This window comes from Nothoprocta perdicaria, unplaced genomic scaffold (genome assembly GCF_003342845.1).
Source record: "Nothoprocta perdicaria isolate Ctin4 unplaced genomic scaffold, notPer1 scaffold_143, whole genome shotgun sequence".
NCBI classification, from domain to species: domain Eukaryota; kingdom Metazoa; phylum Chordata; class Aves; order Tinamiformes; family Tinamidae; genus Nothoprocta; species Nothoprocta perdicaria.
Window position 1 is genome coordinate 1,104,818 of NW_020454572.1, and position 25,741 is coordinate 1,130,558.

General features: G+C 52.5%; 1 protein-coding gene across 1 annotated transcript in view; it reads left to right on the forward strand.

The window, feature by feature from the left end:
- The window catches only part of HYDIN (HYDIN, axonemal central pair apparatus protein), a 120,990-nt gene that overhangs the window by 82,991 nt on the left and 12,258 nt on the right, over positions 1 to 25,741 (forward strand). Inside the window, exons 33-68 of the mRNA XM_026034340.1 lie at positions 90 to 217; positions 333 to 524; positions 698 to 847; positions 1,254 to 1,493; positions 1,794 to 1,962; positions 2,612 to 2,810; positions 3,355 to 3,497; positions 4,427 to 4,609; positions 5,057 to 5,241; positions 5,529 to 5,666; positions 5,871 to 6,054; positions 6,312 to 6,453; positions 7,125 to 7,287; positions 7,844 to 8,488; positions 8,992 to 9,180; positions 10,427 to 10,659; positions 10,799 to 10,981; positions 11,493 to 11,612; positions 12,811 to 12,970; positions 13,068 to 13,240; positions 13,581 to 13,779; positions 13,991 to 14,098; positions 14,497 to 14,588; positions 15,123 to 15,291; positions 15,393 to 15,628; positions 15,923 to 16,040; positions 17,826 to 18,030; positions 18,396 to 18,631; positions 19,541 to 19,692; positions 20,438 to 20,630; positions 21,083 to 21,191; positions 21,476 to 21,736; positions 22,178 to 22,320; positions 22,588 to 22,800; positions 23,913 to 24,073; positions 24,478 to 24,590. Of these exons, the coding sequence (XP_025890125.1) occupies positions 90 to 217; positions 333 to 524; positions 698 to 847; positions 1,254 to 1,493; positions 1,794 to 1,962; positions 2,612 to 2,810; positions 3,355 to 3,497; positions 4,427 to 4,609; positions 5,057 to 5,241; positions 5,529 to 5,666; positions 5,871 to 6,054; positions 6,312 to 6,453; positions 7,125 to 7,287; positions 7,844 to 8,488; positions 8,992 to 9,180; positions 10,427 to 10,659; positions 10,799 to 10,981; positions 11,493 to 11,612; positions 12,811 to 12,970; positions 13,068 to 13,240; positions 13,581 to 13,779; positions 13,991 to 14,098; positions 14,497 to 14,588; positions 15,123 to 15,291; positions 15,393 to 15,628; positions 15,923 to 16,040; positions 17,826 to 18,030; positions 18,396 to 18,631; positions 19,541 to 19,692; positions 20,438 to 20,630; positions 21,083 to 21,191; positions 21,476 to 21,736; positions 22,178 to 22,320; positions 22,588 to 22,800; positions 23,913 to 24,073; positions 24,478 to 24,590 (6,627 nt within the window). The remainder of the gene's footprint in view (positions 1 to 89; positions 218 to 332; positions 525 to 697; positions 848 to 1,253; positions 1,494 to 1,793; positions 1,963 to 2,611; positions 2,811 to 3,354; positions 3,498 to 4,426; positions 4,610 to 5,056; positions 5,242 to 5,528; positions 5,667 to 5,870; positions 6,055 to 6,311; positions 6,454 to 7,124; positions 7,288 to 7,843; positions 8,489 to 8,991; positions 9,181 to 10,426; positions 10,660 to 10,798; positions 10,982 to 11,492; positions 11,613 to 12,810; positions 12,971 to 13,067; positions 13,241 to 13,580; positions 13,780 to 13,990; positions 14,099 to 14,496; positions 14,589 to 15,122; positions 15,292 to 15,392; positions 15,629 to 15,922; positions 16,041 to 17,825; positions 18,031 to 18,395; positions 18,632 to 19,540; positions 19,693 to 20,437; positions 20,631 to 21,082; positions 21,192 to 21,475; positions 21,737 to 22,177; positions 22,321 to 22,587; positions 22,801 to 23,912; positions 24,074 to 24,477; positions 24,591 to 25,741) is intronic.

Here is a 25,741-nt window from a genome sequence, read left to right on the forward strand (position 1 = left end):
CTGGCCTCGGAGTTTTCTCTGGCCTCGGAGTTTACGACCTGTCTCATGTTGGTCCTGGGTCTCAGCCGCTTTGCTTTCATCTCCTCAAGGTTTCAGCACGGAGCTGCATCGCGTGAAAAACCTGCCATTCTGTGAGACGGAAAAATTCACCGTGCGCTTTGATCCGCAAAGTGCCAACCTGCCCCTGGGCCAGGCAAAAGCCCTCCTGCCCATCAAGGTACCTCGCACCCTGTCCCCTCCTGTGCCCGCGCCGTGTGTCAGCGCAGACGGCAGCTCGGATGTGGCCACGGATCCCCCACGGGCTCTCAGCTGGCTGCTCTCTTGTCCCCCAGGTCACAGGAGGACCCACATTTCACATAGACCTTCATGCCATTGTGACCGTGCCAACCCTCTGCCTCTCCCGGGACAGACTAGAGTTCTCCCCTGTCCAGTGTGGGCAGTGCCAGGAAGAAASCATCCAGCTCCACAATCAGTGCCACATCTCCTGTAGCTGGATCATCAGTGTGACCGAGCAGGTTAAGAAGGTAAAGCAAAGACAACACGGGCTTGGTTGCCCTTCCTTGGTTGCAGTGGCCGTGGTAGGTTTGAATGTGTGGGCTCTGAGCGCTCTTCCTGCCTGTGTTTTGTGGTGCTGCAGGAACCAAGGGTCTGTCCTTGCAGACCAAGTTGGTCTCACGGCCTGGGTTTGTGTGCTTAGGTGGACAAACATTTGCCAGCAAATGTGCGTCGGAAGCTGCAGGCAGAGTTAAAGGCCAAGTCTGCTGTCTTTGAAGTGCTGCCCTTGTGTGGAAGCCTCGCACCAGGACAGCGATGCAACCTGCGAGTGAGGTTTACGCCCACCGAAGAGGTGAGGTTGGTGGTGGGCTCTCAAGGAATGGCAGTGCRGTCTTGAGAACCAGGTGCAGACGGAAGGAGATGAGGTCTGGGTCCCCTGATGTCACTGCACGTGGCACAGTGCCATGTGTGTCATGTACCCATTTTGCTTGTGGGAATAGAGCTGTAACCATTTTGTCTCTGGCTTTGATRAGAGCCAGGAGTAAAGTGGAAGAACCTTTTGTTTGTAGCCCATGTGAGCCCATCTGCCTMTGTCTTCCAGCTGCTATTTGCCTGATGTGCCGAGGCAACCCCTCAGGATTAGGGTGAAGCTCTTYGGGAGCTGAGCCCACCTTCTTGAGGACCTTTCTTTTGGGTGCTACGTTGCACTGGTTCCCTAGGACTTCACAGCAGACTATTTTCAATTTCTCTCTTCCCAGAGGACCTACAGCAGCCACGTGAGGGTTAACATCTGCAAGAGCAACGAGCACCCAGAGCTGCAGCTTGTAGGGCGGGGGCTGGAGCCGCGGCTGGAGTTCGAGCCCCCCGTGCTCACGCTGGGCCCGTTGCTGCCCTATAGCAGTGGGGCGCAGGCCAGCGTGGTGGTGAAGAACCCCTGCGACTTCCCCGTCGAGTTCTACTCTTTGGACTTCGACCAGCAGTACCTTGCTGAGGAGGAGGTGAGAGGAGGCCCTCCATGCGTGGGGCCCCTTGGCTTCACAGGGAATGATCCAGCATTATCCGACTTCAACCTGGAAAATTGGGAGATGGAGGCCAGCTCTGGGATAAAGCTTGGTAGCCTTCCAGAGTCACCCAGATGCCATCGTGGGACACAGAGGGACTTGGGTAGTCTATGTTTGTGAAAGAAGGAAAGGAAGGAAGGAGGAAGAGAGAGAGGTTGGTTGTGGGAGGGATCTCTCACATGATGGAGATCAARCAGCACATCTTATAGCTGGGGCTTCTCTTCCCTGCACTCGTAGATCCTGCGGACATTGAAGGACTATGATTGCAACAAGACYTTGCTGCTGCCACCCCGCGCCCCAGGCGAGAAGCTACCCCCAGAGGTGCTGGAGTACTATGAGGAGCAGAAGAGGCTGCAGGATGAGCAGACCAAGTCCCAGCCTGTGGAACGAGCCAGTTGTGAGAACGGTGAGGGTGTGTGCCAGGCACCAGCTCTGGTGAGGGGGCACTGACCCACGTGGTGCTGGCTGTCCTGAACATCTCCAGTAGGCCCTTAAACAGAGACACCCTCCCTCAGTTGGCTTCATGGTGAGGAGAGACAAGAGAGGTACCTCRCACTGCTGTGCCCAGCTGAAAAGATGCTACTAGTGAAAAAAAAAGCCCTTCTCCAAGCCTAAATGTCATTAAACTGTGCTTAGATCTCCAAAGCGGGTTCCTGTTTGCCCTCAGGCACTTGGGCTTGATGGAAGAATTCCATGTATGAAATTCAGTAGCTTSTAGTATGCATCCTACCAGTCCTGAGGGCCACCAAGCTGTCTCTGCCTGCCACGGAGTGGGAAAATAAGCCCTGAGGGGTCAGAATACCCGCTTGCGTCCCTCGGACACACAGAGTAGGATTGGATGAGTTCTTTGGCCAGTTGTAGGGTCAGGTGTAATGTCCCCAGCTGTCATATTTTATATCTGCAGAACCTAAATTCCCCCAAAGCAGGGACATCACTGCCTCTGTCCAGGAAATTCTCCACTTGTGTGTGCGCCAGTGCAAAGTGGTCAGTGTCAGAGAGCAGCCTTGCCTGTCYGTGCTCCTCCTCATCTTCCCTCTCCCTTCCTTTCTCCTCAGAAATCTCTGAAGAAATCCATTCTCCCTCAGATCAAGGAGGAAAGCATTCTGTTGGGGTGGCTCAAACTGTCTCATCCCAYGCCTCCATCATTCCCTCCAACTTTTTTGATGAAAGCAAGTTCAACAAGGTGGACTTCAAAGTGGAACGTGAAGAAGAGGAGGAGGAGGATGTTGAGAAAAGACAAAAGCCAGGTAATGAGCCAGAGCTTTTCACCTGTTTCAAGTTCCCAGGGGCAAAAGGACCTCAGTGTCATCTCTATGCCTTCACTGTAGCCATGCTCCTTTTGAATGCTGCCTTACATGCAAAATGTATGTAGGTTCCTGGGGTCCKTTCAGTGGTCTCCTAAGAGCACTTGGCAAATGCTATTGATTGTAAAATAAGAGCATGGTCAGATCTCCTGGTGCTGGAACATTTAGTGTGTTTGCATGGGCCCCACATACTCAGCAAATGCCTAGACAAACCTCATGTGAGGGCAACGTGACGGTTTGTAGAAAGAGATTGTGTCCAGTCCACATCTCAGGAGGGTTTGACAGCATTTAGGGCAGATCCTGAGCTATATGAGCCTAACGATAGGACAGGGGGATGCCTTGTATGTGACATGGGTTTTGGCAGAGTCTCCCCTCCCCAGATGCTTTCCAGGATTTGAGGGCACGGGAAAGCTGGTCAGAGTTGTTGCTATAAAGGACACTCATGTTTACACCTGACTTTCTGTAGAGGAACAGCAGGAAAAACACGACRGCAGCAGCGAGGCTGTGGGAGAGCTGGAAAACAGCCCCGTCACGAGAGCCATCGCGCGCTACCTYGGCATCGATATCTCTCCAGAAGGCCGAGCAGCCCAAAACCGSCGAGGGATCGTCGTCATCGTCCATGGGGCGCCCCTGACGGGTGAGGGGGCCACAGCCCTCGGCTGTGAGGAAGGGGACAAGGCGGGAGATGCCCTGGTGGGCGCTGGCACTTGGTTGCTGCCTGCTTTCGGTGTGAAGTTAGGTGGATTCCAACAGCACAGCTCYACTAGGCCATTAAAAGGCCCCAGCCTTTACCTGCGAAAGTGCTGCCTGGCACAGASTGGCAAACACCTGGCTGGTTTGGGGACAGGCCCTTGAAACCAGGCCCTGGCGCAGGGCTGAGSTAGCCCTAAGGGATGAGGTTCTCAGGTGGCAGTAACCAAAGAGGAGCTGGAGATGGTCCCTCTCCCGTCTCTGGAAGAGGACTCTTCTAGCTACCTCACTCTGGCTCTCTGACATCCTTTGAAACTTCTGGGGCCTTCCAGAGCATCTCTCACAGAATCACAGAATGGTTAAGGTTGGAAGGGACTTCTAGAGATAATCTAAATGCTAGAGACCAACGTTCCTGCTCCAGCAGGGACACCCAGAGCACGGGGCACAGGGTGGCATCCAGGCGAGTTTTGAAGACCTCCAGAGAAGGAGATCCCCAGCCTCCCTGGGCAGCCTGTGCCAGTGCTCTGGCACCCTCACAGGAGAGAAGTTCCTCCTCACATGGAAATGGAACTTCCTGTGTTGCAACTTACATCCATTACCCTGTGTCCTGTCACTAGCCACCACTGAGAAGAGTTTGGCCACTTCCTCCCTACGTTTTCCCKKCATGTCCTTATACATGTTAATCAGATCCCCTCTCAGCCTTCTCTTCTCCATAGAAAACAGGCCCAGCTCACTCAGTCTCTCCTCATACGAGAGGTGTTCCAGTCCCTTATCATCTTGGTTGCCMTGCGCTGGCCCCTCTCTAGAAGCTCCACTGTACCTCTGTGAAGATGCCTCATGCATGAGCAACCCCCAGCGACGTTCCTCTTTCCAAAGGAAAGACGTCGGCAGCGCTTGTCGTGTCCGAGTACTACGGCGCTGCCTGCCTGTCCATTGACTCGGTAGTGACAGAAGCCATCAGCGAGAAGGCCACTGCGGCAGGACAGCAGGCCTGGGAGCTCTGTGTCAGCGCTGCAGCAGACCAGGCCACCAAGGAGGCGGAATATGCTGGTAAGCAAAGTGCTGGGCCCAGAGCAATGCTTTGGAAACCTGCCCCGCTCGCCCCGTTTCCTTCCCATGAGGAAAAGGGGCTTTTGCAGCTCCCAGGGAACAGCCGTGCGACTGGTGCAGGAACGGAAAGCCATTCTGTAAACTGGCTCTGGAAATTATGGATCCCTTAGTTTGGGGGCTTGTATAGGGGCACCTTCTGGTGCCTCTGATTTCATGCAGCACTTGACACATGTTCCTTTTCCAAAGAAGGAAAAGGAAAAATGTTCCCCTGTACGTTTCTCAGGGCTTTTTTTGCATTTGCTCAGGACTGAGGCCAACCTGCTTCTCAGGAAACCAGCCCCTTAGAGCGTCTGGTGCTCTAAGCCCCACAGGCCTTTTGAGAGCCCCAGCGAGCCCGCAAGGCCCGTGTCCTTGGTGGGGACGAGGCCACCGCCACGYGCTCCTTCTCCTCAGCAGGGCAGCACACGGACGGCGGTGGTGTCTGCCCCCACGGCGCYGAGCCCCGACCCGGCACCGACGACAGCTCGTGCGGCTCCGAGGGCCAGGCCGGCCCACGCCTCAGCTTGGGCAGCCTGGCAGGGGGCAAGGGGAAGACGGAGGGCCCCACRCTGCAACCCCTGAAACAGCCCCAAACGGACCAGGTTGGTTGGCGAGCAGAAAACGGGACCGCGCTGGGGGATGTTTCAGCTTCAGTTGTGTTTGAGCTGCTCTGTGAAGCGGAGGAGCTCCTCAGAAGGGTCTTCTGACCATGCTCACCCAGGGATATGCCCTCCGGGGTTGTCACCTGGGGCTGCTGGCTGGTGGTTTCCTCTCCAGAGGATCTCCTACTAGTGAGAGACACCAGTTCTGTGGGCAGGAGACCCAGCAGTTGCGGCAGTTTGGGGCTCTGCAGGTGTTTTTAGTTTTCTTGTGGCAATGAGCGCTGCAGGCCTCAGCCAGCCCTGTGCCCTGCCTTCCGCCACAGCAATGTCTGCCCATGGAAGCCATCACAGCGGGAGAGACACCCACCAGGGCCTGCGTGCTTCCTGAGGAGCTGCTGGTGACCATCCTCTCGGAAAGGTTACAGGTATGGCAGGTCTCCCCTGGCCTTCTAAGCCAGAGCGCTGGGATAAAAACGTTCCAGGCTCCGTGCTGTAAATTGCCAGCGTGTAGGAGAAGGTCAGAGCTGGCTCACCTGGGGCAGCAGAGGCTGATGTCCTTTGTACAGCTTTGTTTGTAGTTGAGAGCTGTGCAYGCTCTTATGGACCTTCTCTTCTGACCTACTTCACAGCTGAGTGACTGCTACCAGGGAGTGGTGTTTGATGGCCTGGAGACCCCCTTTGCACGCAACATGACTTCTGCTCTGCTCTGCCTGCTCAAAGCTGCCCACAACCGACCGCACATCTATTTTGTGAACCTGTTCCAGGATTATGCTGCTATGAAAGCTAGGGAGARGGAACAAAAAGAGCAGGAAGGTGAGATTTTTCATCTCGGCAACCCTCAAACGTTCTTTCTCAAGACCTCAACCCATGGTTTCTGGAGCTTTGCACATGAGCCAGATAAGGCTACTGACAATAGCTTGAGGGTTCACAAACCTTTCACTTCAGTAACCAAATCAGGAGGGTGGGTGAATGATGAACCGGGGTGGGCAGGAGTTGTTACTCCTCAGGCCACCGGGGACTGCAGCTGTGGCTGCAGTTGCTAATGATTTCACTTCTGGTCTCTGTTGAAGAACGGGAGCGGAAGGAGGCTGCCATGAGGGAGAAGGCCCGTCTCCAGGAGCTGGATGAGGAAGGATATGATGCCCTTACTGAGGAGCAGAAGTATCAGTTTGATAATGAGCTGCGACAAGCCCTACGTGAGAGGAAACAGAGGTCTGTGACTTTTCTACTGGCAACATCCCAGCACTCTGCCCAGCCCTTGAGTGGACTCAGGGTTATGAAGGGAAAGCCCAAAACTTCTCTTACCTCTCTCACCAGTGGCACAAGTAAGGTCTGTTCCACCTCACTGTTTCTTGACAGAGGAAGGAGCTTCCTCTAGTGAGATGTGAAATGTCATCTCTGGCTTGGCAGGAGCGGGGTACTCGCCTTACTGCTGACTTAGAGAGGCATCTCTAAGTCAACTGTGTTGTCTCRTCATCTCTGTTGCTTTCCCCAACAAAAGGGATCCTGCTATGCATCCCTCTGAGGCTTGGTTTGGATACCAATCTTGCCACAGGTTAAATCCTTGCAAGCTGGACTCATGGGGTTGTCCTCAGTKAGTGAGAGCAGCCAGGAAACATACTTGTAGCTAATGGTGAGCTTGGGAGAGGTCCCCATTCAGCAAAGCAGCCCCAGACAGGAAGGTGTGTGTGGTGAATATGAGCCTGGACTGTTCGGCCAAACTGTTCCTCCTCATTGAGACTAGGGGAACATAGGGGCCAGCTTCAGTGAACATCTCCTTCAAACACGGTCAATGAACAACACCCACAATTGGCTGGGATTCAGGTGAGTCCCAAGATTTTCCAGGGGTGACTCAAGGATGTTTTCTGTTTGACTTACTGCAGGGAGATGGAGAGGCTGGCTCGAGAGCTGGAGGAAAAGAAGCTCCAGCAGGAGCTAGAACGCCTCAAGGAGGAGGAAGAGCTGAAGAAGAAGACAAAGCGGGGGAAGAAAGACCCTGGAAAAGAAAAAGACTCGGGGAGGAAAAGCCAGTTGGGAATCAAGCAGGTGGGTGGTTATGTTTATAGAGGTGAGTAACAGTCCTTGGGTCTTCACCGCTGAGTTGCCTYGTTCCAAGAAAAGTGCAGCCTGAGCCCAGCACTGTGCTGGGCCCAGGGATGGGTACGTGGTAGTAGGAGGTGGCACTGCAGGGCAACAGCAGCTGATGTTTGTGCTGCTGCTTCTTTGGGGATGTTATCCTCCAGGTTTGTAAGACGGCTGCTTCTCTTGGATCATCTGGGCTGCGTGCTGGCCTGAGAATTTATTAGCAATCAACCTTCCCAAAGTGTCAGCCAGCCACAGGGATGCTCAGCACTCCAAAAATGACATTCCCAAGGAATGTCATGCCTAGGCATGAAGAGCTGTCTGAAGTTCTGTGTTTGGTTTGGGAAAGCTCTTGTGGTTTTCAGCTAGTTTGCAGGACTCCTCATCAGTCCTGTGGCTGGTGAAGGGCTTGGTGTCCACTGAGGTTCTAGGACATTGCATCAGACAACATGTGCCCATCCCACAGCATCCGAGTCGGTGCTTTGAGATGCTCACTTCCTTTCCCCCTCCTCCTTTCCAGGGTGTGAACGTGTCCAGCAGCCGCTCGGATAACAAGCTTAACGAAGGGGACGACAGGAGGGGCTCTTCAAAGGAGCGCCCAGACTCAGCTTCAAGTGACAAGGAAGAGAAGAAGAAGAGGAACAAGACTAGCCAGGCAGATGCCCGCCCAGTGGTGACTATGTCACCTGCAGAGCAAGAACAGGACAAAACCGAGAAGCAGGCACAGAGCGACGCTGAGAAGAGCTTGGTCCAGAGGTTCAAGCTCTACGAGGCCTCCCAGAAGGGCATCGCTCATATTTTGTCATTCTGGGACCGAGCTCAGGGTGTCCTACTTTCCCCTTTGGACTTGGACGACATCCAGCCTGAAGCAGAAGAGCAGCGACAGCCTTCATCCAGCCGCAAGAGCCGGAAGGACAGGGAGAGGGAGCGCCAGGAGAAGGAACGGCTGGAGAAGGAGCGCCAGGAGAGGGAACGCCTGGAGAAGGAGCGACTGGAAAAACTGAAAGCGCTTGAGGACTCCAAGTTCCCTGGGCAGGAAAAGGAAGAAGAGTCAGGCAAAGAGCAGGATACCAGGGTGCCCTGCTTGGAAATCCAGGTGCTGAGCTCAGAAGAAGCCAGTGGGAAGAGGATCTTGGAGAGCGGCAAGCTGCCTGATGTAGCTCAGGTAAAACCCTGAGGGGTTTGGATGCTGAGCCAGCCATGGMCTGGGCTCTGGTGCGTCACCCCCTGATTGGTGACAGCAGCATGGAGTCTTGTCCAAGCTGCTGCCTATCTTCCACAAGGGCTSTGCAGCATCCACGTGACAGAGACAGTTCTCAGCAACCTTCAGAAGGGACTTTTACATTTGCCTTTACTCATGCCCCGTGCTCTCTGCTCCAGCATCCTGCTTGGTCCTCCTCCGCAGGTTTTCCTGGGTGAGGAGCAGATAGAAATGGTCTCGGGATATTGGTTATTGGTCCTTACCGTTGTGTTACTCAGGGCGGCATTTTTCCCCATGTCCTGTGAGCATGTCCTAGCACTGCTCTGGAGCCTGCTCGCCTCACAAGGCTTCCAAGAGCACTGTGCTCCCTTAAAAAATGTCTCCAGTGGCTCAGTGCCTTGAGGGAAGGAGCAGCAGGATGGAGGTGGGTAACTAAGCTGTTAATGGGGTTTTCTCTTATGCTTTAGATCCTGGATAGCCTGGGCCTGGGTCCCTCGGGGCCTCCCATTCCTCCTCCTGCTTTTTACTCTGTGATCCACTACCCAGAGAAGCGGACTGCCCTTGCAGTGGATGAAGCCTTCGAGCACTTCATCTTTGTTGCACCAGAAGGTGCGACTGCAGAGGAAGAAAAGAAGGAAACGGAGAGTCTTGTGGATGTCACCGTCACACTGCCGAAGGTAGCGGGGCTGGCGGGCGRTCGTGCAGGGGTGGGTGAGATGCAGGACGTGGTAAGTCATGGAAGAACATTGGGATCCTGCCAGGATCCAGGCTGATGTCAGCATGGCCTTGTTCTCCTGGAAGAGCCTCCTTTCCAGGGAGGACACAAGGCTTGGCAGGGCAGGCAACCCCTCTACTTGCAGCTGCTGCCTTGAGGCTTTTGTGGTGACTCAGTTTGAGGACAGTTATTGCAGCTTCACAGGGACATTGGCTGGTGGCTCAGTGGCCCAAAATGGCCAGTGGAGCTCCCCTTCCCCACAGCCCTTTTGCCATCCTCCAGTGTTGTCCTGACTTTGGGCTGTTGTGTAAAAGAAGAAAAAATCTCACCTAAGCCACTCGCAGCTCCCCTCTTCAGATCTGCTGTGGTTTAGCTCGGTTTCTCCAAGTCAACTTGTCCAGGTAGGGGAACTAGAAAGAGAAGAAAAGCAAAATAGTGTTCAAATCACTCCAGGAATAAGGAACGGGAAGCCTATAGCTCTGTGCTGAGTTTTGTGGTCAAGGGTAGGTTTTGAGCGAGGGAGGATTTTTCAGAATGAGGTCTGAAGAGGCCAGACAAAGAACAGGGCAGAGGACAGGAAAGCACTGTGGAGCAGGGCCTGTGGCTTTTGTCTGCTGTTCATCAACAAACTTGCTGCTTGGAAAATAACCCCAGGACGGGAGTGTCTTGGGGGGTGGTGTCACTTAGAATCACGGAATCCTTAAGGTTGGAAGGGACCTCCAGAGATCATCTAGTCCAACCCCCTGCACACACAGGTCACCCGGAGCACGTGGCACAGGCTGCATCCAAGCGGRTTTGGGAGATCTCCAGAGAAGGAGACTCCACAGCCTCTCTGGGCAGCCTGTGCCAGGGCTCTGGCACCCTCACTGTTAGGAAATTTTCTTTAAGTTCCTGTGGGACTTTTGGAGCTTCAGTTTGTGGCCATTTCTTCTAGTCCGATCAGTGGCCACCACTGCAAAGGGGCCGCCCCTTCCTCCTCACTGCCTCCCTTGAGGTATCTATAGACTGCTCAGGTCCCCCCTCAGCCTTCTCTTCTCCAGGCTGAACAGGCCCAGCTCTCTCAGCCTTTGCTCAGGGGCAGATGTTCCAGGCCCCTGATCATCCTCGTAGCCCTGCGCTGGACTCTCTCCTGCAGCTCCACATCCCTCTTGTCCTGGGGATCCCAGAACTGGGCACAGTACTCCAAGTGTCCCCTTTCTTTCCCCCGTGGTATTAAGGCACCAGAGGAGCAGGTCACCCCAACCCGAGGCCGAACAAGGAAGGAGAAAGCGGAGGGTGGACGGGAGTCTTCCAGGGACAAGCGCAGCATGGGCCGGAGCAAGAAGGGCTTGCAGGCCCCGGCGTCAGCAGCGCCATCTCGTCAGGCCGATGTGGACCAAGGCAGCGTCAGCAGGGACCCATCCGCAGGGAGGCTCATCCGGTGAGTTGTGAGAGCCGAGAGACGAGACAGTTCCCAGGGCCTTCCCACCCGGACGGTGCCTCGCGGCTCTGCCGCAGACTGCTCCATGTGCAATCCCTCCTCCTCAACACGCTCTGAAATTCCCTCTTTTTCTTGCCAGGCTGACCAACTTCCGGTGGATCGTGCCGGCCCATGGGGAGGTTGTCCTGAAGATCCACTTCAGCTCGGTCGTACTGGGCCAGTTTGACCAGACGTACAGATTTGAGATCCTGGGCACRCGCCGCCTCTACCAGCTCTTCTGCCGGGGCATCTGTGTGTATCCCACCATCTGCCGGGACCCCCGGTAAGGCCCGTACCGCCTCCGGGGATGGGTCCTCCCAAATACAGAGCCTGGAATGCACCTCGCAGCTCTGCTACCACATTCATCTCCCCTGAGACCCTCTGGCGTGCCYGTTCCCAGAGCCAGGCCTATCCAGCGTGGCACCTTTCCCTGGGAAGGCCRGAGGTAGCACTTGGGGCATCCTGCCCGAGCAGCCAAGCGTCTCTTCCCACGCATGGAGCTTGGATCATAGAGTCATAGAATCACAGAACGCTTAAGCTTGGAAGGGACCTCCAGATGTCATCTAGTCCAACCCCCCTGYACACACAGGGTCACCTAGAGCACGTGGCACAGGCTGCATCCAAGCGGGTTTGGGAGATCTCTGGAGAAGGAGACTCCACAACCTCTYTGGGCAGCCTGTTCCAGGGCTCTGGCAGCCTCACAGCCAAGAAATTTAATGGGATTATGGCCCTTGRACCAGGATTTCAACCTGCAGCATCTCCATAGCAGCTGAGCAACCATTTTTTCTCCACAGGGTGGTATTTCCTCACCGAAGGAAAACCAAGGGCTGCGACAACATTGTCTTCAAGCAGTACGTCATGGACACAGGCGTGTTCCACTTCGGGCCGCTGCTCTGCGGGAAGTCCCGGCAATGGTACGTGAACCCCCAGGACGACCTGCTAGGAGCAAGCCTGGGCTCTCCAGGACCTGGCAGGTGATGGATGCACCGGAGAGAGGTCTTCCAGGGGCAGAATTCGCGGTGGCCCCTGGAAGGGACTTGGGAGATGACCAGCAATGACCACAGATGTGTGAACTCTAGCACGTAGCAGGCRCTTGTGTCTTGGAGGAACTGGGAGCGGTGGAATTGGGGTTCCTGCCTGGTAGGATGCCTCAGCGACACCATAATAACACCTACAAAGTTTTTTTGGGACCCAAATCATCTGACATAAGCTCTCCTTCCATCCTAATGGTTGGGGCAACTTGTGTCCTCCCTGCACATCCCACTTGYCCACTTATGAACTTTATGGTGCTTTTTTAAACTCATTCAAGCTCCACTGGTAGACTGAAATAGCAATTAGTCTCTTGATGTTTATTATAAACCATTGAACAAGCTCTAATGTTAGACAAACTTTCTGTCTCTGCCAATGTGTGTGTGTGTGACTTGCAGAGGAATAAAAATGGGATTTATGTTTACCTCATTCTTACTACTGGATAAAGTCTACCTGAAAGAGTTGTCATTGTAACTGCTGGCCTAGTTCTGTTTTTCACTGTGCTCTTTTTTTAGTATTAGAAGCAAAGTACTTGCTTCTAATTCATGGGAGCCCTGGAGAGTCRATGGTATTTTGGCAATCCAAGGAAATGAAATTCAAAATCACTTAAAAACACAAGTGAATCTCTGGCCAGGGTGATGAATGGTCTTGGGCTTCTGTTTGCCAGATACTATTTTCCACTTTAGAAAAGAGACTAAATTATAGGACATTGTTAAATGTCCTATAAATTCCTATTTCTTTCCCTGAGTTCAAGAAAACTCCTGAAACATGAGGGTTGACTTTTCTGAAGCACAAAAGCTACACTATTTTTAAAACCTCTTTTCAAGAGCATTTCTTCATACCCTGCAGGGAAGCAACCCAAACACAAAGAGAGGGAAGACACCCATATGCCTGCCTTATTTTTATTTTCCAGCCACTCCTGAGTTTTTATTTTACAAAAGGCTCTTTCTCGAAGTGACCGGTGTCAAACCTCTGAGCCAAGGGCACCTGCAAATGGTGCAGACCCTTGAGTGAGGGTAGAGGTGTGGAGAACACAGTGGTCGCAGGGACTCTGCTGCAGCTCTTCTCTCCTCTTGTGGGCAGGTACAAGGCGCTCCGCTACCCCAGTAACTGTGAGAAGATAACCATCCTCAACGTCACTCCCTTAGAAGCAGAGGTGCATTTCTTCCTGGAGGACGATGCCAACGCGGACACGTTTATCTTTGAGCCTCCCCASATGACCCTGAAAGCCAATGAGAAGCAGGTAAGAGAGAGCAGATAAGGCAGGTGGCTGTGCCCGCCAGCTCTTCCTCCCGCTCACTGAATGGGTTTCTGTGCGTCTTTTTCGGGGACCGGGTCAGGAGCTGACCCTCTGGGCTTACCCCACTTCCTCGGGCACGGTGGAGGACAACCTTGTCTGCTGCATCAAGGACAACCCCGAGCCCGTGGTCTTCCGCCTGTGCTGCCAAGGAGTGAAGCTGGAGCTGGGCCTCAGCTGCAAACTGCTGCATTTTGACAAGCTGCTTCTGCACAGGTTGGTCACCCTGTGGGCCACCGTGTCTTGAGCAAGAGTGGTTGCAAGGTCCYCTGGTGTCACTTCTGACCTGTGTGGCTGCCTGGGTTGGAGGCTACACTGACATCCCTCCTCCTGCAGCTCTTCCCACTTTTGTTGGCCATTCCTTAGTGGTTGTGCCAGTGGGTTTGCCATGCTGACTYCTGACTCTGAGCCACTCAGATGTGGCAATAGAAGACACTTAGCTGCCGTGAGGTTGCATGATTTCACCCATGTGAAAAAGCAGCTTAGGGCTGCCCCTGAGTTTCTTGCAAAGTGACCCTCGAGGAAGCACTGCTGAGCAATGCTGCTGTCTCTGCAGGAAGGACACCAAGACACTGGTCCTGCAAAAYAGCACCCCGCTGCCTGCGGTCTGGAGGCTCAGTGGGGTGGACAGCCTTGGTGAGGATTTCTCTGTGTCCCAAGACCACGGCGTCGTTGGCCCCTATACGAAGTTTAAGCTGCAGATACGTTTCAAGGCCTCAAAGGCTCTCAATGTGAAGAAGACCATCCGACTGGAGGTGAGGTGGAGGTCCCTGTCCTTAGCAAAGCAGGGCAGAGCCATCAGCCCAGCTCAGCTGCTGGCTGGGTGTTGGTTGTTGTYGACCTCCAACTTTCTTAGGAGGTTGGAGATTCTGTACTTGAAAGGTCCCCTGCAGACAGGGTGAAGGGATAGGCCTTCCGTGAGATCCYCTTCACTAGGGTGTGTCCTAATCCCTGTTTGCTTCCCAGGTTTCAGATGCAGAAAACATCCTGGGGATTGTTCAGGTTGAAAACATCCAAGTCCTGGCGGAGGCCTATGACGTTGCTCTGAACATCAGCTTTCCCAAAGGTCAGCAGGTGCCCCCCCCCCAAAAAAGTAATCCAACTGTCTCACATTGYGCTGCCTACTTAGGAGGTGGTTGGTTTTATCAAAATAAGGCTGTGCTCATTGATTTGGGTACCTTTAAGCAACAGTGATAGGCACAAGTAGCTGGCAACTGCTGAAGGCTCAGCACAGCATGTGGTGGTGTTGGATCTGTGCTTGGAAGCCAGGATGGGGAAGCTGAGGTATCCCCTGCATAAGAGAAAGGGCAGCAAGAGCTAGAGACAGCTTCGAGGAAAGGAAACTTGCTGAGAAGGGCCTTGTGCCACTTGAGAATTCGAAATAAGTAGTTTGTCACTGGGTCTATTTCTACAGCAGCTCAAATATTTATCCTTTCTCACCTTAATCTCTGGGATTTTTTGCAGTTGTAGAGAGTAACCTGGATTTTGGGATCCTTAAAGTGATGGATGAAGCAAAGACAACGCTGAATCTGAAAAACAAGGGGAAGTATGAGCTTGCCTACAAGTAAGTTACTCTTTCAGCTTTGTGGTCTGTAACTGCGGGATGCCACCACCTGCCCTCCCAGGCCTGCGCTGCCCTCGTTCTCACAGCTCAAACCTTCTAACGTGCTGCCTAGCTCACAGTCTGGGTTAATACTAAATCCAGGCTCTCCAATCTCATGTGCTATGGGGAAACCCAGCCAGACAGCAGCAATCTTCAGTGTCCAGCAGGAACGAGAAGCCGAGGTGCTGAAATTTAAGGCTCCCACTGCTTCAGTGTCTTTACTCTGAGGGTCTGCTTACTTGTCCGAATGATGTTGTTTTAAGGGGAAAAAATAGAAGAAATCTATATCTGAGTGAGCTTAAAGCACTCTCCATAGTCTGCAGTCCATGTCAAAGTCTGATCTTGATTCCAGTCTGTGAATTACCCAAGCTCAGCTGGAATATATATGTGTGTGTGTGTATATATATATATTTATAATGTGTATATATATATATATATATATATGGCATGGACACTTTTCAATGGAGAGGTTTTTATTCCTTGCCTTCCTCCTAGCTTCATACTGGATGCTGCGGGCACCAACATCCCTGACTTGGCCACGCACTTCACCGTGCAGCCACCGAAGGGGGTGCTGGCTGCCTCCGAGCGCCCAGCGCAGATCCAGATGCTCTTCCACCCCAAGAGGGAGATCAAAATCGAGGACAAGCCTATCCTGAAATGCCAGGTGAGGTGCCTCCACCAGCTTGGCCCACCACGGGTGCAAACAGGACGTGTGTCTTGTGGGAGGAAGGGTGTAGCAAGTACCAAACTCTGCCTCGGTTGCAGCTGATTGAGCCCAGCCTCAGTGAAGGAGAGACCATCGCCATGATCCCGGTGAGGGTATCGGCCAACGCTCTCTACACCAAGTACAACATTTCCCCTGCCTCGTTCATCAACTTTGGCCCCATGATGAGTGGCACCAAGAAAAGCTGCACCTTCATGCTGGAGAACACTGGTGTCCTCGATTTTAAATTTCTCATCTCCAAAACAATCCGGGAAGTGCCTGTCTTGCCACGGAAAGGGTAAGAGAAGACCTGTGCCACCCTTTCTGCCCCTGCCCTCTTGTCCATTTGGATGACCAGCTTCTGAACAGGGACAGAAAAAGGAAAGTCCTTCTCTGTGCCTCGGTATCCCTGTGTATAGTGCAAAGCTAATGATACAGCTGGTCTATGTGTAACCTGTAGCAATAGGTGCTGTGGGTGGCCCTCCTGTAGCCATCAGGAACATGGACCCAGGATGGTCCTCAGGTCGCTGTTGACCTTGGAGAATAGTATGGGGAGCCCAGCGTGACAGATATTTCTGCTTTTCCCTCTCAGCATCTCTGCAGTGAAGTACACCCACTCGCACGAAAGCGAGAKCTTCAACAGAAACCTCGCTGTGAGGCAAAGCAAGCAAATTGACTATCTGCAGAAGGACGTGAACCCCGTTACGCAGGTGGGTGTCTGCAGCTGCCCGCGTGGCTGTGGCTGGTGAGGGAGGACCAAGGCTGTCCAAGCTTGAGGGCTCATCACCACAGGCTGGGATGTGGGCCCAGCAAAGGCAGCTGGAGGTCCTGACGCTAGGGCTAAAGCCACCATCTCCCACACACTGGCAAAGACAGAGGCTGTAGTGCTCTGTCTGAGACACATCCATGTGCTGGCTCAGGCCAGTGCCTCTTCCCACTTTGTCCATGTCAAGCTGGGGCTTTCTCTAGGCCATAGAGGCACCTCTCCCTGCCCTGGGAATGGTGCCTGGACTTGTCTGGAGGCTGAGCATCCCTGCTAGGGTGCTCATATCCTCAAGGGGACAGGCCTTGGCCGCTCCCGGGACTCAGCCTTCAAAAAGGGCGAGAGGGAGGACTTGGGAAACTACAGGCTGTCCAGCCTCACCTCGGTCCCTGGATAGGTGAGGGAACAGCTCATTCTAGAGACCAGCTCTGGGCATGTCAAAGAGAAGAAGGTGCTCCAGCGTAATGAACATGGATTCACCGAGGGGAAGTCGTGTTTGATGAACCTGGTAGCCTTCTATGATGGGATGACTGGCTGGACGATGGGAGAGCYATGGATGTGTCTACCTTTCAGTAGGCTTCAGCAAGGCTTTTGACGCCATCTCCCATAACATCCTCATGGGGAAGCTCAGGAAGTATGGGTTAGATGAGTAGACAGCAAGGTGGATTGAGAACTGGATGGATGGCAGAGCTCAGAGTGTGGTTATAAATGGAGCCAAGTCCAGCTGGAAGCCTGTGGCCAGTGCTGGGCCCAGGGATCAGTGCTGGGCCCACTGCTGTTCAACTTGTTCATCAGTGACTTGGACGAGGGCACAGAGTGCACACTGGGCAAGTTTGTGTATGATCCCAASCTGGATGGGGTGGCCGATACTCCAGAAGGCTGTGCTGCCATCCAGAGGGACCTGGACAGGCTGGAGAGTTGGGCAGAGARGAACCTCCTGAGGTTCAACAAGGGCAAGTGAAGGGTCCTGCACCTGGGGAGGAATAACCCCAGGCACCAGGACCGATTAGAGGTTGACCTGCTGGATAGCAGCTCTGCAGAGAGGGATCTGGGAGTCCTGGTTGACACCAAGTTAACCATGTGTCAACAGTGTGCCCTTGTGGCCAAGAAGGTCAATGGGCTCCTAGCCTGCATCAGGAGGAGTGTTGCCTCAAGGGAAGGTCAAGGGAGGGTATCCTGCCCCTCTACTCACCTCTAGGGAGGCCAAACCTGGAGAACTGGATGKAGTACTGGGCTCTCCAGGACAAGAGGGTTGTGAAGCTTCTAGAGAGGGTCCAGCAGAGAGCGACAGAGGTGATGAAGGGACTGGAGCATCTGTCATATGAGGAAAGACTGAGCAAGCGGGGCCTGTTTAGCCTGGAGAGGAGAAGGCTGAGAGGGGATCTGATCAACATGTACAAATACCTGAGGGGAGAATGTGGGGAGGAAGGGGCCAAATTCTTCTCAGTGGTGGCCAGTGATAGGACAAGGGCCAGTGGATATAAGTTGAAACCCAGGCAGTCCCATCTCCGTGTGAGGAAGAAGTTCTTCACTGTGAGGGTGCCAGAGCCCTGGAACAGGCTGCTCAGGGAGGCTGTAGAGTCTCCCTCTCTGGAGGTCTTTCAAACCCACCTGGATGCCGCCCTGTGCCATGTGCTCTGGGTGTCCCTGCTGGAGCAAGAGGGTTGGACTAGATGATCTCTGGAGGTCCCTTCTAACCTCAGCCATTCTGTGATTCTGTGACACTCTGCAGGCTCGCATCACTTCAGGCACGTTCACGGTGTACCCTGGCTTTGGGTCCATTGCTCCTGGGGGCCATCAGGCAATCACGGTRGATTGCTGCGCAGATTCCCTGGGGATATGTGAAGAGTACCTGTCCATCGATATCAGCGACAGAGATCCCAAGGACAGTCCCCTTGGGATCCCCTATACCCTGATTGCTGAATCCTGCTTTCCAGGTACGTCCATACACCCCATCCTTAGGTACTCATGGCCTAATTGCTGCCAGTCAGCACCCAAACTCACTGCTGGGACACGCAGATGCTCTAGTCCCATCTTAAAATCCTCAAACTCTAATGTCTTTCGAAGTCGGGATGCGGTCCCTTTGGGAAGAGGCAAGGAGGGATATGATGAAAGGAAAATAATACTTTTGAAGATTGAGGGGGACTGAGCTTCATCCTCAGAGCCAGCTCCCTCCTCCATGGTGGGTATTGTGGTGACCTGCATAGAAAGGGCTTGTCAGGCCTTATTGAGGCCAACAGAATCTGSTTAAATTCGTCAGGAAGACTTCTCCATCTCAGCCACCCCTTTTGTCTGCTCACAGCATTCGTGGTTGATGACATAGCATCCATCTTTGAGGAGCATCGTATCTGCAGCAACACCAACCTCTGCCACATCCTGCAGACGGTGGAAGACAAGGGGGTATTTGTCACAGATGAGAACACATTCATCTTCACCAATGTTCTGGTTGGACACCAAGCTGCAGCTCGCTTCAAGATCTGTAATGTGGATAAAATCGCTTGTGAAGTGGTTCTTTCCATCAAACCCATCCCCAGTAAGGTAAGGCTAAGAGTCCAAGGTGACTGTTGTTCTTTTAAGACATTGTGGTAGCCTGATTTGTTCTCCAGATTATTGCTTTACTTTGTCTGGTCTAGTCCAGCTTAGAACACGAGCACACCAAGAACGGACTTCTGCTTGGGCCAGGCCTCTGTTTTGGGCGCTCTCTTTCTCTCCAGGGGTAGGTGTGCAGGGCACCGATGAAAGAATTGTCCTTCTCTCCCATGAGCTCAGAGAGAGGAGAGGAGCCACCACCTCCTGCAGTGGCAGCAATGCTACAGGTCCTTTCGGTGGCAACACTTGATCTGTTTGCTGCCAAATGCTGGGACAGGGTTAAGCCAAGAATCTGCTCGAGTCCAGGGGCCAATCTGGCTCCCATCCTCCAGACATGATCACTTGCATGGTTAGTGCAAGCAGAGCAATAGGGCGGAGCATCAAGGAGTGGCAGTGAGGTTGAGTTCAGCACCTCTCAAGCAAGTTTTTGGCTCAACATTCTGAGTCTACAGTAGGAGTCGAGAACCACTCTGTGAATGTCTCTTGGAGATAGCATGGCCCAAGTGGGTCATTACTGTGCCAAACTTCCAGAGCTCAAAGCAAGCCATTTTGTGAGACTTTATGCCCTGTTCTTTCTTTCTAGAGGCCTATTGTAGGTTATTTACAGGTTTTTCTGTGCAATGTGTACCCCTCATGTATGCTGAGATAGCTACTGACCTTCCCAGCGCTCAGAGCAAGCAGTTGCACTCCTGGGCTTCATGGGCAAGGGTGACACCACTTTGGGAGATGGAATGAGAATGTCTTTGGAGCTGGAAGGACACTGCCCTGGAGTTGTTCCCAGGGAGGCACRTGTGGGTAAGACTGCATCATGTTGAAGGTTTTTTTCCCCCTAACGCTGCTTGTGTGGCTTCCCTCAAGCTTAGCACCTCTACTGCCGACGTCTTTGAGGTGGATCCCGTGCGGATGTGCGTGTCCAGCCGCTCCCACGCTTTTGCCACGGTGACCTTCACACCACAGGCAATGCAGAACTACCAGTGCACTTTTGAGGCTTCCCTTGATGTCCCAACGAGGTAATCTGTGCTGCGAAATCCTAGGATGACATTTTTGATAGCTTGCTCTCTTCTGGGAAGATGTAGACTTGTCRTTAATCCTAAGCCTTTTAGTAGGTTTAGGTAGAGAACTTAGCTTTAGATAATACAAGAAGCAGCAACTGCTAGCTATAACATAGAAGAATGTGTGTCATAGTTTAGTCATAAACTTTGTAGTTGAGTAACTATGAGGACAACATTGGTTAGCTGCTCAGAAGTTAGTGAATAAGGAAAAGAAATGGAGTTGTGAATGGACCTTCCAAGAGCAAAAGGTTCAATGAAGCCACTTCAGTGTTTCCACAGTGTTTAGCCTACATTACTTTCACTTTTTTAAAAATGTTGAAAAGATTGTATCTGGTGATCTTGGATATAGAGTTGGGGCAATCCTCTATTGTGGAACCTCAGTGCAGTGGCTCTAACCAGCTCTCCCCARATTCATAGATCGCTGGATTTAGATGAGTCCAAGTGAATTTTTTTTGACTGAAGTGAAATGATTTTTAACTGTTGCTTTGGAAGGCACAATGTCTTCAAAGCAAATTATTTAAACTCTTGTGAATGACCCTAATTTGACTTGAAGGGAGCTGTGTGGTGGGCGCAGGAGAGTGTGCTGTTGTGCCAGCCAAGGAACGCCCTGTGGGCAGCACCTTCTCCATTGCCTGCCATCTGGGAAAGGTGGGAAGGGGCTGGGGCTCCAGCTATAACAATTTTGTCTCTGTCCCTCCTGCAGCTCCCCAGCGTTTAAACCACAAAGTCTGACGTTCACCATCAGCGGTGACGGGAACCTGCCCCGGGTGACCATCCTGCGCCCGGTCCTTCACAACAGGAGGGGAAACCCTCTGCTGCTCTTCAGGAAGCTGCTGCTGGGTGATTCGGAGAAACTCCCTCTGATCCTTCAGAACAGTGGCATCATACCTGTCCAGGTGAGGAGCTTCCCCAGGGAATGCTCCATATCAGCAGAGACGAAGTCCTTGCCAGTGAAGGAAAGGCCCTGGAGAACACGGCAGAGCTGCACAGACCTGTTGCTGCACTGCGTGTGCAGCTGCATTTTGGTTCTCCTGGGGGCATGTGTTACATTTTAYTGGATGCCATTTTACTGCATTCTAACTGAACTCAGCTGTAGTTTAATTACATTTTATTCATTGCTTTTTAATACTTTCTGTCCCAATTGGTTCTAGTTGCTCTATTTTAATTATGTTCTGTTCCATTGCCTTTGAACACATTTTTTAATGTCTGATTATATACAAGTTTCCTGCTCAGGGTTTCTGTTTGAAATGAAGTGTTGTGTTCCCGGTGGACCAGCAGCCAGTTCGCTGTCGATTCAGTGTCCCCTATCCACACCAGTACAGTCAAGCTCTGTGTTCCCCTTCCTCAGGTGCTGATAGATCTGTTGGATGAAGAGGGCGTTTTCTCCCTGAAAGCCAGGCCTACCACGCACTGCATCTACCAGGCTTCAGACTCCAACCCTGGCTCTGCTGAAGAAGGTAGATGCATTAACTATGGAGTGTACTTAGATCAGCCAGGTTGGGCAGATGCGTGTCCTGCAAAAATGTGTGGGGCAGATGTGTATCTCAGTTCAGACCCTTAAGGTACAACAAGCTTGATGTCATGGTAACCTCATGAACATAGGCAGAGAGTTTGGAGCCATTGGTGGGAGAACCTGGGCTTAGAGAGAGATGGATTTCAAMATATTTTTCCTCTTATGTCCCATGGGAATGTATCTTCCCTATGGCTGGATCACTTGTCCTTGGCTCCCATTGTCCTGCAGGGAGGAAACCTCACAGTGCTTCCCTGCTCTTGCGTCATGAGGAGTCTGCAGAGTTTGATGTGATTTTCACACCCAACTTGACCCAGCGTGTGGAAGGGAGGATCCGTCTGTCTGTAGTGGACAACCCTTATGAGGAGACCAACATTCTGCTAGTGGGTGAAGGCTACCAGGATGACTTCACGCTCGATAACATCCACGGGCTGGTGGCAGACAGCAACGAGGAAGYCACAGAGGGCAACATGGAGGAAGACTTAATTGAGGGTAAGAGAAGAGCAGCTGTTGAGATGGAGTAAGGAAGAGTAAAATACACGGTTATATTTGCCCTGTGTCAGTGTAGGTGGGGTCCAATCTCAGGCGATGGATCCTGTTCCTTTTGTAGCCTGCGGAGCAGCCACACTTGCGAAAACAGGGGAGGAGAGATCCTGTGTTAAGGGAAAAGCATTTGTCAGCCCATCCTAGGGAGATGAAGACTATATATGACAAGGCACGTCCTGTTCACACCTRAGGCTGTATTGGCACCCACCTGACTCTGGCAGTCATAGAGAGACCTCCTGTGTTCAGAGGGAGAGATGAAGAACTGCATCTTCCAGAGGGAGGAAGGCTTGGAGCAAGGAAAAGAATGGGGCCTGCATGTGTCTGTATGTAGGAGGGGACAGATGGACATCACTGCACACTGAGATCCCTTGCTCTCATTCTCCACAGCTGCCAGAGTGGATCACATCCAGTTTGGGGGCTGTCATGTTGGGGCACCATATCAGGTGACCTTCACCATCACCAACCACAGCAACTCGGAGGCGATGCGGTTCGAGTGGCTGGCAGGCCCCCCCTTCCACTTCTCCCCCCAGGTTAGTGTGGATGGCTGCTTGGTGAACCCTGGTTTCCTCCTCAGTCCAGTCCCTTCAGATGTTTCCCCTGTTGGTTCAGGGATTATTTTGGGAAGTAAAGACCAGCCTTGTCCGGCTTCTAAATAAGCCTAGGTGACCGAGGTCCTGAATTTACCTTAGATAAATACCAAAATGAAGAATTTCTGGCAAAGTTGCTCACTCCCTATGCTACCAGTCATGTCCTTGCCAGTGCTTCCAGTTTGATACAGGATGTCTGGTCCTCTGTAGGTGGGACACCTCCATGCTGGCTGTGCCAAGGACATCACAGTGACGTTGAAGTCGGATGTTGCGGTCACCTTCMAAATGCACACTGTGAAGTGTAAGGTGGCTAGGATCACCTTCCAGCTGCCAGCAGACCAGGTTCCTGACTGGGATGACCGCCTGCACACTGTTAAATGGGTAGATGCCACGAGGGGCACCATGCGGCCTATCAAGAAGAAGGTAAGAAGCAAAAGAGCAAGGGCTGCTGTAGGCTGCAAGAAAAGAGCTACCTGTGGCCGCTGGCCACCCTCTCCTCTGCTTGGCTAAGCAGGTCTYGTTTCCTCCTGAAATTTAATCTATCAGGGAGTTTAACCAGCAAAGTTTTACAGGGGAGAGTTGGATACTTGGCGACCTGATACCCATTGAGATGCAAAGTCTTTCTACAACAGATGCTTCAGTCAGGTACAAGCTATTGGCATCAGCCAAAAGCAGTGCAAGTGTTGCAGCCAGTGCTGTATGGGAGGTCACATTTTAAGATTCCTAAGGTGACTTAATTGGTGTTGAAATATCTTCATGTCACTCAGTGGGTCTTTTTGTTGTTGGCTTTTTTTTTTTTTCTATTTTTTTCTCCACCAAAGAGTAGTTAAAACCACTGTGCTTGYTTTGAAGCGAAGGGATGACCATAGCTCCTTTCTGTGTGTGTTGGCTCATCTGCTGGCACCCTGAGGGTGAGCTGTGCCAGCAAGATACCTGACATTTAAGATGATTCCTGTGTCACGAGGGATATCTTGTTATGCCCAGGTATTTTATGGCAGTTATATAAGAGTCTTATCAGCTGATTCTATCATATARTATCTCCATCAGAGCACCAGCAATCACAGACTTTTCTAGTGAGCTCATTCTCATCCCCAAATGCCTGTCTGTCCCAGTGTGGATAGTGCTGCAACGATTACATCAGGGAGTAACCTTTTTCTAACACAAAAGGGAAAAAGATGCTTTTGAGCCTTATACGTTCTGAGGCTTTTCCATCCACGGAKCTCCACCAGGGGAGCTTGATTCAGATTTGGGGTGTATTTTGGGTGGGAAGGAAGAACATCAGATGCTCTCCAGTACATGGAGAAGTACGTGGACTGACACCTGGTCACACCATAGTACAGGTGCATTCACCACTAATGTTTCTCATGCTTCCCCCTAGCTTTGGCTGAGAGGAAGCAATGGTCAGACTTTGTGTTCCTTCCAAGGAAATAAATGGGACCAGTCCTTCTTAGCTCCCAGGATCTGACCCAGAGGGCYCCTAACTCAGTCTGGCTTTCTGGGCTCTGCTCAGTGGATCATCTCTGTTCTCTTTGGAGGTGATAGAGACAGACCCGGAGCCAGCTCACGCCGTCGTGGATGAAAGCATCCGTGAGGTGGAACTTCACCTCAGTGCTGTTGTCGATTATGCCGAGTTCAAGCTGGATACAGACACGATTCAGTTCAAGGAGACCTTGCTYTTCCAGACGAGGACATTCACGTGAGTAAAAGAGGCCGGGCAGGAATGATGTGTGGGAAAGGCCTTTGACCCAGGAGACTCCATTCCGCAGCTGGAGCCACGCGGCGCTCTCCAGTGCGTGTTGAGCTTGTCTTTGAGGAGAAGTTTGCAGTCAAATAATGCTAAATTGAGGAACAAGGCAGGAATAAGCCACATGGCAGCATGTCTAGACCCTCCTAGCTTCCAAACATGTGAATACCTTGTCTYCAGGCAGCCCAGGGCAGCAGTCTGGACTCAGTACAGCTGTTCATGCTGACGAGTATGTCCTTCCCCAAAGAGAAGAGTGCCAGGAGCCCACATTACAATGTTGTTTCTCTACTTAGCATTTATAGTGTGTGTTTTAATATTATTATTTTCTTTTTTTCTCCTGTCCTGTTCTTTTGTAGCTTCCCACTGTTAAACACAGGSCATGTGGCCCTGGAATACACCTGGATGGCAGACGTGGAGGATAAAAGAGCAGTCAGCTCTACTGGGGAACTGTTCCTGACCAGTCCTGAAAGTAAGGCACCACCTCTGTGCACTACCTGGGGTTGCTGGGGATTTCAATCAGCCTCTGAGAGCTCAGGGGAAAGACCAGGCAGTTCATATCAGAGCATGAGAGCAGGAAATTGCTTCTTCTCGGTTGTCCAGCATCATGAACACCATCCAAACTACAGCTGCAGGCTCCCYGCTCACACCCGTCTTCCTTTCAGACAATCTCTGATGCTTGTGCTCAGCAAAAACCYGGCGCGGGGCAAAGCCCCACGTTAGGTCAAGACCTGGAGAGGAGCATCAGGGCGTCTGATGCCCTGGGCCTGGSCACTTCCCAGGGCCTGGGAAGTCTCAGAGACTGGGAAAAGCAGGATGGAGAGCGCAGTTGTGTGATGAGTTACTGTGCATCAGCTGGCCTGCAGTCACTGCCTGCGTGCGGTTCCTCACTCCAGCGCAAGTGCAAAGTCACTGTCTAAAATTAACCTTCCTGCCTCAGTCACGGCAGGGTTTGCTCCAGGCTCTGGGTGGCTGGGGAGTGACTCATTAAATTTGCAGGGCTGTGGTTGTGTCTGAGCACACGGGAACRGGGCTGTTTCCTGAAGGGATGCAAGGCTGTCTCTAAGACTTCTCAGCAGAAATCATAGAATCAGAGAACGCYTAAGGTTGGAAGGCACCTCCAGATGTCATCTAGTCCAACCCCTCCCTGCTCACGCAGGGTCACAGARCATGTGGCACAGGCTGCCTCCAAGCGGGTTTGGGAGATCTCCAGAGAAGGAGACTCCACAGCCTCTCTGSGCAGCCTGTGCCAGGGCTCTAGCACTCTCACTGCTAAGCAAATGTTTCCTTAAGTTCCTGTGGAGCTTTTGGTGCTTCAATTTGTGGCTGTTTCCTCTAGTCCGATCAGYGGCCACCACTGCAAAGAGGCCGCCCCATCCTCCTCACTGCYTCCCTTGAGGTAGGGACACTGCTCAGGTCCCCCCTCAGCCGTCTCTTCTCCAGGCTGAACAGGCCCAGCTCTCTCAGCCTTTGCTCACGGGGCAGATGTTCCAGGTCCCTAATGAATTCCCCTAGGAATGAGGAGGCCTGCCATCCCTCATGCTTCTCAGCATAGGTATCCTCCTGTCCTTCTTGACCTGATGGATCAAGAAGGAAGAGTCCAGCCCTGTTCTGACCATGTTT